The sequence below is a fragment of the Actinia tenebrosa genome, unplaced genomic scaffold, assembly GCF_029948245.1.
Source record: "Actinia tenebrosa isolate PJP-AT-01 unplaced genomic scaffold, QUT_ActTen_1.0 PGA_scaffold1__47_contigs__length_23844297, whole genome shotgun sequence".
In the NCBI taxonomy this organism is placed as follows: domain Eukaryota; kingdom Metazoa; phylum Cnidaria; class Anthozoa; order Actiniaria; family Actiniidae; genus Actinia; species Actinia tenebrosa.
In genome coordinates, this window is record NW_028292578.1 from 15,172,925 (window position 1) to 15,186,414 (window position 13,490).

Consider the following 13,490-nt stretch of genomic DNA (forward strand, 5'->3'; position numbering starts at 1 on the left):
CAAAATCCACGTATTTCACTTTCTCGAGCAAAGATAAATTCTGAAGTCATCGTTGAGAGAGATAGAAACATTTATAAATCGAATTATCCGTAAGGTAATTTCCTTATTTGATTTTAAAATATTATTTTTTAACTTTCTACAAATTATACAGTTTCTTAAGCTTAAAATTAGAATATTTTACCAATCTTTATAGAGTGCATATTATATATCCATGAAAAATTTAATTGCAAGAAATTGCATAAATGTTCGGTAGACCTCAGTAGAAGGTAGAAATGCAGCTTTTATAAAATATGGTTTAAAGAAGGGAATGAATGAATAATCTATATGCCGAGTCCATGTTATGTCTATTACATTTATGTTACTGTAAATTTACTGTTATGTTATATCAGGACTCTATATAAACTATAGCCTTGCTAAACTAGATGTGCCTGCATATTGACTTAAACAAAATAAAAATAAAAATCTACAAACCTTTGCACTAATTTGTACAATTTTGTTAGTTAACTTTTCACGGATATATGGTATATGCACTCTAATACATAATGAATCGTGGGAACCTAATTTTGGTACGATTGCCAATATGGTCAGACTTCAGTTAAAATCAACATGCCCCAGATTCAATTCAACGACTGTCTATTTATCTCCCCAGATGTTCATCCAAACGAGCTGTTTCCTGGTTTTCGCAGCATTTCTGCTTTTTGCATCCCACGTGACCCAAATCCTTAGCTCAAGACAAGACATTGAAAACAGGTAATTTTTAAGGCCAGCTGTAAAGCACTAGAGAAGCAAGCTTTGCCCTGCTTTTTGCGTGCTCTATACAGCTCCCAGAGTGTTTATATCACGATAATACAAAGGCATGCGTCGCGCGCAGTTTCATATCGCTTTTATAAAATATTTTTGGCGCCGCGTTTTGCGCCGCTTGATTCCGGTCTCTTTATCCATCTATATAAACCCGGTAACCGTCCATTCAGCGCGCGCGTTCTATCTAAAATACTTTTTAATATAAGATTTTGAAATGCTGATGATAGCGATGGTGGTGTTGTTGGTTCTAAATCAGTATCGAATCTCCATTCCCTTTTTATATTCTTATTACCAAAGAACTTATACTTATGTAGAAGTTTTCTTTTCTTTCAGTACTGTTACGGATCCGTGTTTAGTGCCAGGCGTAAACTGCCACTGTTTTCTTGGATACGAAGACCAAGACAATAGAATATTCAAGTGGCGTAGATTTCACGTTACATATAGGCTTGTTCCTAACGATACAAACGGGCAAGAGTTGTGTGATAAATTTTGCGAAAAGGATTGTAATGGTAAGTAACTTTCCATCAGATTTCTTTTTTTTTGTACACCTCATAAGCTTCTTATATTACACGGAATTGTCGTACCGCACGGTACCGGACAAATTTTTAACTAGTCAAAGAGTTGTATGTTTAAGGGTTCCGTTCAAACGGGACTGTTATGCTATCCGAATAAAAATTCGTACGCCTAGCCGTTTAAATTTGTATACATTAAGGAGATGGTTCGTCCTTGTATGTACGTTATGTTGAAAATTCGTAAACGAGCCTAATTTTCTCCAGGAAATTACCAGAGATGTGAGAAACGTAATATACCTTATTTCACGAAATTTTCACGATAACGAATTTCTAGAATATATAATGACAACAAAATTAATGACAATGTAAAACTGCAGTTTGAATCGTGTAAACAACAACAACAACAACAACGACTTTATTCGTTTTATTTTTTTACTGAATGATCTACTTGAAGGTGATTCCTTGTTACTATATTGAATTTCATTCCAAGTCTTTACCCCGATAAACTTAAGACGCAGCCTTACACCAAAGATTGTCAAATTTTTAAAATTTTTTATAGATTGGCTTATGTCAGGAAACGACGCTTTATGTAAAATGATTGATGACGACTACAATTCAAATTCCCAAAGAAATTTCGGCTGCTATATACACATTGATTCGAAAGGCAAAGTGTGTCTAAGTAAGAAATGGAACCAGACAAAAGTCCCACAAGACCTTTGCTGTCATAAAGAAAAGAAAGAGTGTCAGTTGGCCTATGGCTCCCAATATGCCTACAGCAGCGACTACAACTTATGTCTAAAAGAGCTGGATGACGGTAAGAAGGAATGGTGATTGCCCATTCAAGACCATCGGTAACATTCTCTTGTACTATTGAAGTCAGCAGTGAAAATCTAAGTTTTCATACATTTGTTTAACTGCAACTGGGTCTTTCATATGACATGAAGAACATGCATGCTTTACAAAATGTGAAAGTTTGAAAAAGATATAAACAATTATTATTAAAGGGACTCTGAGGTGCCAGACACATCATAGCTTAAAATGTACATCAAACCTTGTTGATTTTGAAAATCGAAATGAAAATTCCATGAAATGCGTTTTTTGGGGTGATATCGTCCGTCAAAGTTGCGAAATGACTTAAGCTGGGCTCCCTGTGGAATATCGCGGATTTGATGGCTTGGGATGAATGAGGTGTGATGACGTCAGATAGTGGAACATGTTGGATAGCTGGAGTTGAATCAACCAAATTTCGCTATGGAAGTATGGCTGTTCTTTATCAATTTGAGCCGGAAATTGCTTGAGGAGAAGAATATAATACACCCGATGAAAGTGTGAGCGAGGACAGTGAGCTAGAAGAAGTGGCGAACGAGGAAAGGCTTCTAGGAATCGATCTTAAAGTCAACAATGTGTCGTGATGAAAACAGCTAGCTCATATGTGTTTATGTTGTTAAATGAGCTTATTAGGTAAAAGATTATGAGGTAAATGAAACATTTTATTTCACTTAAGATTTCAATATTTTCTGATGTTAAACTCAACGTAATTATTAGACATGACATGCATCACGACTATTGTGTCTGAACCGAGATGTGCTTAGGACTGCATTTAATAGTTTCTCTTCATGACAGAGAAGGCTCATTCCAAATTGAACAAATATTACAAATAAGTGAGTTTTTTTAAGTATTTTCTATTACGTTCTTATATTCCAAATAAGTGAGCTTTTTTCGGTATTTTCTATTTCATATACGTATACGTTCAATGCATATTCATTTCGCTGGAATGCTTTTTCAGCCCTCTGCATTGTGCTAGTTCTGATATCGCCAATTTATAATTACATGGTGAATGCACGGTTATCTTAGCAAAAAGATCAGCATGTGTGGTATCTAAGATATTAAAGATCTACCTTCCCTGAATGTATGAGGAAGATACTGGCTTTAAAGAAGATGGAAGTGAAGATGAAGTTGCTGACACGTACACCACATCGATTCCTTGAAGCCTTTCCTCGTTCGCCACTTCTTCTAGCTCACTGTCCTCGCTCACACTTTCATCGGGTGTATTATATTCTTCTCCTCAAGCAATTTCCGGCTCAAATTGATAAAGAACAGCCATACTTCCATAGCGAAATTTGGTTGATTCAGCTCCAGCTATCCAACATGTTCCACTATCTGACGTCATCACACCTCATTCATCCCAAGCCATCAAATCCGCGATATTCCACAGGGAGCCCAGCTTAAGTCATTTCGCAACTTTGACGGACGATATCACCCCAAAAAACGCATTTCATGGAATTTTCATTTCGATTTTCAAAATCAACGAGGTTTGATGTACATTTTAAGCTATGATGTGTCTGGCACCTCAGAGTCCCTTTAAAGAATTACAAGGCCACAGTTAGGTTGAAAGGCCTGCTCTTGGACTAGCGGTCCAGTTGGCATGGCAGTGCACTTTGGGGACAAAATAGCCGCCATCTTGGAAATATGCCCCCTAAAAAAGTCCCACAATGCACTGCAATTTATTTCAACTCGACCCAGTTTTTTCCTCAACCTCGAAGTGGCTAATAGTGACCTTGTTGTTATAACAGAAATCAAAAATTCTATTGCTATGTATCTTTGACAGGTTGTATAACAGGAGTTGATTCTAACGATAACAGTCCTCCAGTCTGTTGCCTTAGAGACACGTCAACAGGACAAGACAAGACGTATGGATGCCAGCCACTCTTAAAATCTGGAAAAGTCTCTGCAAATGTTACTTGTTAAATAAACTATGATGAATATTAATCTAATATTAATCTAATAAAAATTATTAAGGTTCATATGTGTTACGTTGTAACAAGTCTTGAATTTCAAAAATTTTTCCAAAACTTTCCAAAGCCCTTTCACTCGAATTTCCATAACCACAGATATCGCAAAAATAAAGCAAAATTGATGGATCTGAGACATAAATGAGATAACCCAGCTGACCAGGCACTGACACACGTACATCACACCTACAATGCTGACAAAAAATATATTCGGTACTTTACAACGAAACCAGTTCTTTGCAAGGTATAAGCTAGACAGCTACAAAAAATCCATAACTTTTCCATAGCCTAGTGGAACAAAGATCAATTTTCTAAAACGTTCAAGGTTCTGGGAAATCCATTGTCAATTTCCAAAACTTTCCAAGACATTCCAAAGCCTGTAGGAACCCTGTGTTTTTAACTGTACATGTCAGTATAGATCTGAATTGAATCAAATCGAATCAAAGTAATATCAGTAATAATGAGTCTTGGCTGAAATTCTGCCAACTGTTGCTCACGATTAAAAAAGATTAAAGGATCGATAGCAGATATAGATTCGAAAGAAAGAAAGAATTTCAATGAAAACAAAACAAAACTTTTAAGAAGGGAAAGAAAAAAAATTATGCGAAGAATAAAATAATCTTAAAGAAAGAAAGAAACAAAATTTTGAAGACATGAAAAAGAAATTTATGCAAAGAATCAAAGAATCTTGTATCTTACAAAGTCAGATTTGACGGGTGTGAGTACTGTCTTTAGTGCTGACAGGCGCCAAACCCACGTCTAGACAAATGAACCTGTTGAACAACACAATTATGGTACCAGGCCCATGGTGCATGCGTTCATCACTTTAATATTATATTGTAATGCAGTCGTGTAAATTCATCTGTACTACTGGTAAATATTATGAAAAACAACGATGAACTTTAGACACACAGTACATTGGTTTTAAAAGCACTTTTAGTAAGCTTTCGACTCGCAAGAGTGACCGTGATTATGACTCTCGTTGAGTCGAAATCTTACTGCTTACTATCAATCACGTGACTTTTTGGAGTTGACTGGGGGGCAAACAAGCGGTTTACTGGGGGGTAACTAGCGGATGCTAAGTCAAAACATATCAAAATAAGTCCTCAAACTATTGCATTTGACTATTTTCACGACATCAAACCAGAAAACAAGAGATCAAAACAACCTCCAGGATTCTACAAGCCATCAAAAAAGAGCTATTACCGGAAGTAACGTCTATTGATAGCAACCTATTGAAAGTTCTTCCAAACCAGTGTATTGTCTCTAAATGTAATGGTTGTTTCTTATATAAATATTCATATAATGGTGTAACTTATACTTCTAGATCTAAGTTGGATATTTGAGGCATATTTAAAACTAAATTAAGAAAATGAGAAATCATGTTTTAGGTTACAAGACATGGAAAACATTCGATAATAATCGAATGGGACTCATTTCCTGCTTATATTAGCTCAGACGATCTGTGAAGAGACGCCAAAAGAGATTTAAGTTGCTGAAGTTTACCACTGTCGTGTTGAAAGCTATCACGTGACAGGTCTTAGCTAAGACTATCCTGGCTATAACGTCCAATGAAAAGAAGCAGAACTGCCTTCTGGTCGTTTAATCGATGTATTTATTTCGTTTCTCCCGTGAGGGCAGGGCCGGACACAACGGCACGGCCAATTATCCGCGCGTGCGTTTTAGCGACGCGTGTTGCATGCAGTGAGTGGTAGAACCTGAATGTGGCCAATCACACGGCGACACTTGGTTGGAAGATGATAACGTATTGACTTAATACATGAATTATTCATGATATAGCAGTATCATTTCAAGTAACTCTCTTCATCCACGGGGATCTGACCCTAACAATACCGCTGCATGAGTCGCTTTGAAGGTAATTTAGTTATCTATGAAATAATCTTCAGTAGTAGTTCTACATATAAAACTCTCAACTAGCAACTTCACTTTTGATTCTATCTGCTGATTGGCTACGGTAGCTTTGGATGAAATAGATAGCCCGCACGCGGGTTCTCGAAAATCGAACAAAACAATAGATTTTCCTTGCGCTTTTTGCGCCATGTTGGTTGACGATCAGTAACAAAGCATTCCTCTTTAGCTTCTCTTGTTAGACCAACCAACATGGCGACTGTTTCATCGTTATCTACATCTCAAATAATGTTTAGTCATGTAGTTGCACACAAAGAATACGAAAAATCAAGAGAATATATTAAGTACTTCATGTTCTCTTGGGAAAATATTTTTTCTCTCGCTCGTCTTCAGTGATTTTTTTCTCTCTCTACAGATGTTCCACACAATGAGTTTTTTCTTGGCCCTTTTCGGGTTATATTTGGTGCCGCACATGCTACAAACCCAGGAGACAAATGAAGAAGCTGTAAAAGATGGGTGGAGCGACACCATGTCGTAAGGGGATTTTTAATTTGGACCTCTTTACCTCGAGCGTAATGTTTTTAAGATAATATTAAAAAATGCTTATTAGAATTAAGATTCTTTGTTTGAGTTGTATTTATATTCATGAACTTTTAAGCGCAACCGTTAAACAAAGAAATTAGACTCTTGGAAATGAGACGTGGTCTGAAATGGAAAACATTACTGACGCCGAAGCTAAAAAGATCTATTAGATAACAATGCGCATTTCTTATTTCATTTTTTATACATATCCTGTTTGGCTCTCAGTAGTGTAATTTAATCACAAATCGCACCATTTCAAGTTTTAAATCGCACTGTTTTGAAAAGCCAATGAAATTGCAGAAAATATAGCATTTGAACAAGTGGTTTTTCATGGGCGAAAGACATTTTGTGACTTAAATTTTACATTAAGATCAAGTCTAGTAATATTGCAGGAGATTTCAAACAGGATTTAATGAAGTGGTAATTGAACTTGATGAGAGATCGACGGCAAGGCCCGGTACAACACATGAGGGAGTTGAAACATATAACAACTACGAGTGTATAGTACATACTTATATTCTGTACGTATCTTTGTTGTAATAATAATGATAACCAATCTTTATTCATGAATGATGTTGTTTCCTGCTTTTTTTAGTTCCCTCAACAAAAAAGGAGATCAAAATAAAGCCATAGGACGCAGCGGTAAACAACTTAGAAAACGTAATTGCTGGTGTTGGATAGGAAACGGCACAGAGGGAAACAATGTTCACATGGATCTCGGGCTCCATCCACAATCTTTTGAACAAAACGAAGAAGGAAGTCTCCGTTGTGAGGACGGATGTAAACACGAGTGTTATCGTAAGTATTATCCATCTGTCCGATTTATCCCAACAATCCGTTCGATCGTCAGCCCATTCATTTATCTTTATTATTAATCCATCCATCCATCGTCGTTTGGTCCACCCGTCGGTCCTTTCTTTCCTAACACGATAAGTAAATGCAGGTCTGGTAATAGTAGACCATTTTTTTATCATCACTTTATTCAAATTTACGTTTCCTTCAACATACTTTCTTTCATTTACAGCCTACTTCACATACGAAGAAAGCGTTGTCGCTCTTTGTCAAAAAAGCCAATTAGAAGTCAAACATGGAGCGTTCAGATCTGGCCGTCATAGCGCATGCTATAGTTACCGCGGAGACCTCCATTACGGAAAACTGCGCGGAAGATATGTGCGCCCGTGGTACGACCCTCTTTATTACTGCAAAAAGAAAATGATCGGTTGTAATGTCACCTATGGACTTGGCTATAAATTTGATGAAAACACGAAGCTATGCAAGAAAGAACTTAAAAAAGGTACGTTTGTTTGATCGGTGGTGTTATTACTTTACCATTGGCATTTGTGAATATTTTCACATTCAAATAAGATTAGCCCCGAGTAAATGGATCTGTTATCAAGGTGCACTAAGTGCTTTTAAAGAACTATATTGCATCTGAGGTAATGTTCCCTAATTGAAGTCTTCCCGAAAGGTTTAGGTGACTTTGAATCAAGGCGCGCAATACTAGGGGTGTGGGGGTGACTTATTTTTTATTATTTCTTGTCAAAATAAAATACTTACCACCAAAACGACGAAATATAGCAATAAATAAATAAATAATAATAATAATGATAATAATAATAATAATAATAATAATATCAATAACATTTATTTAAAGAAGATAATAAAATAAGCAGCACACATGCGCAGAGCTGATTTGTCGATGTAATTTACGGTTACAATAATAACTTCTAGAAATGTAAAGGGTTCGGTAAAACTATGATGGTTGCTTTTTAAAAAAGGAATATTGATTTTTCTATTCTCTTCATTTCTTTTCAGATAAGAACTGCATCGCTGGAGTGAAGAAACACGAGACAACATATCCAATCTGTTGCGATAACGAAAACACATTTTCATGCGTGCAGCCCGTTTATTACTTCAAAGCTATTCGAAGTAGATAAATAATGATTTAAGTATGAAATAATCAAATCATTACGAATACGTTTAAATACTAAGAAAACCAAATCTTATAATTTGGATTCTGTAATTGAAATAAACCAGTTTTCCTGAATGCACTTTAGTATTTTCCTCGCTTAGGCTCAGTTCAGATCAGACTAAGTCCCAGTGCAGACCTTGAACTTTTGTGGCGTCCAATGTACTAGACCCTTTGCCAAAATGGCGGCCGAAAATAGAAATAAAATAAATAAAAAACCAATACCAGCACTGGAAAGAGCACATTTACTTTAGTAACCATACAAAGATTCATTATGTCAGGTGTTATATCGGCCGAGAAAACTTTAGTTGAATATTGACATTTGACGTTTGTATGCCCTTGGGGTGAAGCGTATACTCATACTTGACATGAGCCTAATAGGCCCTTTGCAGCTCAGTAATCACGTGCTAATTAATTCACTGAGAGTTAATGAACGAACATTTTAATTCTCATCGGGTGAAATTTACTGCAGGGCAAACAAACTTTCTACAGCCTGTTTTGAGAGATGGTAATAAAACTGCATTTTGTAACACTGCTTACACATCATTTAAAAGTTCTTTACAAGTATCAAATTGAGCTGATCCTCGCAGTATATGAAGCTACTTATGCAGCTGCAAATTGAAAGACTCGGAAAAAATTACAAGTAGCTAAAAAGAAATCACTAATTTAAAATAAAAACAAAAGTTTTGCTCTCCAGTACAGACACGTGACCGTTAACTGCAATCAATCTCAAATGGTAAAATAAATTTGGTTCTCTCCTGATATTTATCTTCTATCATTGTCGGTTCTCTCCTGTGCTTCGAGGGTTTTCCGGGTTCTTTGGTTTTTCTTCCTCCGCAAAAATCAATAATAATAATGTTTAATAATATTTATAACTTAATATTGCGCAGTCTATTAAACAATCAATTCAAGATCTTATCGAATATATGATCGAGATTTTTAAATCAACTCCAATTGGAATCCAGTGGAAGAAGAGCCATTCTGTGGAATCCACTGTTAATCCATTATTTATTTGTTATTATTTAATGATTAAGTTGGTTAGCACAAACAATCTAAAAAAACTACACCAATAAAATTAAATTTCAAAAACCAATATGGCGGCTATGACGTCATATTTATCCCAAGAATTCTGCTGGATACTATAATAAATAAACTTTCCTAATAATTTTAAAACTCGAGACAAATTCAAAGTCAAAACGAATGACGTTTAGACGACCGTGTTTGAAAAAAACAATTACGTAAAAAATTCGGCTTAATGAAGCGTCGTTCATGTCATCCGATATGCCTCTCGACCAACGTAGTCGGTGGTGTTGGCAAGATAAGCGAATACATTTCATCATTATCATTTATTTATCCGTACTTAACAGTTCTCAAAACCTGTGTACAAATAGAGTGTTTTAAAAAAATTCTTGCTTCTTGAAAATCATTAGCCACTGAATCAGAGGCCATTTTATTCTATGATCAAAAGATGTTCTATCCTTGAACCTTTGATTCAATTAAAGCAACATTTACTCAAGAATAAGAATGAATATCAGCCAAGAAGGGTTTACCAAGTAAATTCAAAAGCCATTTCTTTGGTTTATTTGGAGAAAATATTTGTCTTCACGATTGAGAATAGAAATAACCGTGCGGAACGTACGTTTTGACCCACAATGCGCTGCGGCATTGACCAACTGAAATGTGGATTCACGTGGCAGGACACAAACTAAAATGTGAACTCGATGGAATCATAAATCGTTGAAGATGTCACTGGTGCTATTCTTGACCAATCAAACGGCGTTTATTGATATAACAAGCTAAGTGTATTAAGAATTTTTTTTTATAAAGAAAACTATTATAACATTCAAAGCGGCTCCCTTTTTAGTTGTCCTTGAAAGTTGCGACCTTTTGCTCTCACCAAGACTCTCAAGTTTTTAAGGTAATTTAACGATTTTTAAGTTAGGCTGAAAAACTATTACATTGTCTTTCTGATAGAGCTCTTAGATAGTATCTGTGAAACGGAAAAAGTAATGAAATCCGTTATAAACTTTGTAGAACTTTATAGACGATGACGAAGCAAGCAAAATGTAAATTTACGACTGCATTTTGTTTCAATTTATCCCGAAATAAGACGTATTGCATTGATTATTCCAAGTTAGGGAGCCAGTCGAATTCAGCTATAGCTGTAGGTTCCCATGTTTATTATACCACAGACTGTTAATCTGTGCATTTGTGTGGGGGCTTAAGATAATAAGATAGAATTTACAGTCAATTAGAAACGCCACGTGACGGCAGCCATGTTAGATGGCAGGAACAATATAATCCCTTTTTCATGAGAAAAAAAATCAATACCCATTTTAAAAGGAATCTATCGTTCTGCCATTTAACATGGCTGCCGACACGTGATAATGTAAATGTTTCGATTCGTATTCATGAATATGTTCATAACACTGATTTCCAGAGAATGAAGATGGTCAATTTAAGACTTGTACTTCTTTTGGCTTCTGTTTCGTTTCTTGGGTCCCACATGGCTCAAGCTAACGCATCCAGAGAAGAAGACGAGGGAAGTTCTGGAACCAATACTATTCTTCAAACAAACTCCGAGGAAGATTTAAGTGGTGACGAAAGTGGAGCAGTTGAATTGGAATTACCTGAACTTCCATCAGAAGAAAATGCACCAGAAATGTAAGTCAATCAATATTTATAAACATAGTTACTCTGGTTCAAGCATTTTGTCAGCATTTTTTCCCCTGGTGCAGAGCGAAGTAGTGTCGGGAAATCCTCTTAATTTTTGTTAGTAAGCACCAAGAAGAAAAACAGTTTCTAGGCGCGCTGAGTGATTCTATTTTTCTTTGATTTTATTTAAGATTTGATACGATCACTAAAAACGAAAGGGAAAGAGCGCACTCGCGCAAGTTGATGACGCACGGGAGTAGGGTAAGGCGAAATTCAAACTGCATCCGGTTACTAAAAATAGCTCAACCGGGAACTTACATGGCGCGCGCTTTATTAAGAAGTTTCCCTCTCTTATTTATGCTCTCTTGACTTTATCAAGTCTATCCTCGACTTGGAGCCGGGAAAGGTCTACTGCGAGTTAATCTAGCAACTAGGGACTTTAAGATTTGCAAAATCTACGACGGCGACGTTAACCGGAAGTGTAAATAATTTCTCTTTGGGGTTCTGTTCATTGTAGATTTCATTCAAAACATTGTCATCAAAGTCAACTCATCCACAGGGAAGACAGATTTTAAACGGACTCGAAATCCAAAGTGCAATAATTTACACTTCCGGTAGACGTCGTCGTCGCAGATTTTGCGAATCTTAAAGTCCCTACTGTTCTGCGAAACGCAGCGGACATAACTAGGCCGAGCCTCTTTTTCAAAATATCAACCTCAATGCCTGAAACACCCTTATATTAATTTACTAATTTCTCCTTACAGACATAATTAAAGAGTTCTGTTGTGGGGAATGGGGCGAACAAAAAATATATACCATAATATAAATGCTGTGTTTTGGTTTAGAGGTCTAAATGACAGCAGTTATCAAAGTCGTTCCAAGAGGAGCGAACCGGTTTTTAAATGCCACTGTTGGATTGGATGGCGATATTACATTAAATACAAATATGTGGACTTTGGCGAGATTGGTCTGTATCCGAGACGAGAGGCATGTAAGCACGAATGTTCCACGAAATGTGCACGTAAGTATACTTCGTGTTTGTAATACGAAAACACCACAGGCGAGTTAGTGTAGCGTGCTAGATTGGACACAGACCAACGGACAGACTAACGGACGGACGGACGGACGGATTGATGAATGATTGGAATGAAAAAATACGAGGATAGAATTAAATTTAAAAGACACAGAGATGAAAGAAAATAATTCATGATTTTTTTTAAAAAAACGTTGCAAGCAAACACAGTCTTTCATTTCAATTCTTCTTTTACAGCTTGGTTGGAGAAGAAAGAATTGTTATGTCAAAAGATTGGGGGGCGCTATGACTCAAGAAAGCAACGCTCTGTAGGCTGTTTCAGTCAGTTTGGTTACCCCAACAGTCAAGAAAACATCTGGGAGTTTAACAACTTACCATTTGAATTGTGCTGTCAGTCAACTGGAATCAATTGTGCGGCCTTATATGGTCCTAGATTCTACTACAACTCGTGTCTCGGGTTGTGCGTGAAAAATACCAAATCATGTAAGAATCGCTTTATTTTTCTTTCCTTTCCTTATCCTACTTCTTCTCTTCTTCCTCATTTTACTCCTTCTCTTTTTCCTTCTTCTTCTTCTTCTTCTTCTACGACTTAATCTCCTCCTCTATCTCTTCCCCTTCCTTCTTCATCGCCTTCTCCTTCTCCACCTTGATTTTCTTTTCCACCTCTTGAATCTCCCCTCTCCTCCTTTTCAATCGCCTTCCCATCCTCCTTCTCTCATATCTTTGATCTCTTAATTTGTCTTTCTTTTCATTATCGAACGAGTCAATATTTCAAATTTCAAGCTTTAGTGCTTTAATCTCACTCACTTCGATTCCTCCTCTATTTACAGGCTGTCCTCCGTGGCTCATCAACAACCGTCCTTCTACTCCACACTGCTGTGACAACCATAAATTCAGCGTTTGCAAGAAGCCCAAATGTGGAGTTCATAGCGTACCATGCCCAAACGACAAATAAATAGTTGACCCCTAAATACACTTATTTAAAATGTTGATATTAGTTAGAATTTGTTTGTGGGAGGAGAGGGAAGGGAAAATTTTGCTCCTAGAACCCAGCCCACTTTGATGTTCCTGATTCCAGTATTTCATAAAATTAGAACGGTAGACGAAAGAGAAAAAAAAGGTTGCTTAAACTGCAACAAATTAAATATGCGATAAGAAACAAATTTAGTATAGTAGTAGTAAAGTACAGTACAAATTTAAGTAATAAACAGAAATAATAAAATAAGTTATACTTTCCCTCGTATATCTACGTCCTGTACCTGCCTCGCGAAAACTAA

General features: G+C 36.5%; 3 protein-coding genes across 3 annotated transcripts; all 3 read left to right on the plus strand.

Moving 5' to 3' along the window:
• Positions 1-9: 9 nt before the first annotated feature.
• On the plus strand, positions 10-4,117 carry LOC116293623 (uncharacterized). The gene is made up of 5 exons (XM_031701075.2): positions 10-94; positions 650-750; positions 1,135-1,310; positions 1,873-2,127; positions 3,922-4,117. The coding sequence occupies exons 2-5, from the start codon at positions 650-652 to the stop codon at positions 4,059-4,061; spliced, it is 672 nt and encodes a 223-aa protein (XP_031556935.2). The 5' UTR covers positions 10-94; the 3' UTR covers positions 4,062-4,117.
• A 1,793-nt stretch (positions 4,118-5,910) lies between these two features.
• On the plus strand, positions 5,911-8,755 carry LOC116293563 (uncharacterized). The gene is made up of 5 exons (XM_031701002.2): positions 5,911-5,981; positions 6,390-6,508; positions 7,152-7,354; positions 7,581-7,850; positions 8,372-8,755. Exons 2-5 carry the CDS (start codon positions 6,390-6,392, stop codon positions 8,491-8,493), a joined length of 714 nt encoding a protein of 237 aa, XP_031556862.2. The 5' UTR covers positions 5,911-5,981; the 3' UTR covers positions 8,494-8,755.
• Positions 8,756-10,393: 1,638 nt separating this feature from the next.
• On the plus strand, positions 10,394-13,203 carry LOC116293568 (uncharacterized). The gene is made up of 5 exons (XM_031701008.2): positions 10,394-10,443; positions 10,966-11,189; positions 12,026-12,201; positions 12,451-12,696; positions 13,044-13,203. Exons 2-5 carry the CDS (start codon positions 10,969-10,971, stop codon positions 13,166-13,168), a joined length of 768 nt encoding a protein of 255 aa, XP_031556868.1. The 5' UTR covers positions 10,394-10,443; positions 10,966-10,968; the 3' UTR covers positions 13,169-13,203.
• Positions 13,204-13,490: the final 287 nt, after the last annotated feature.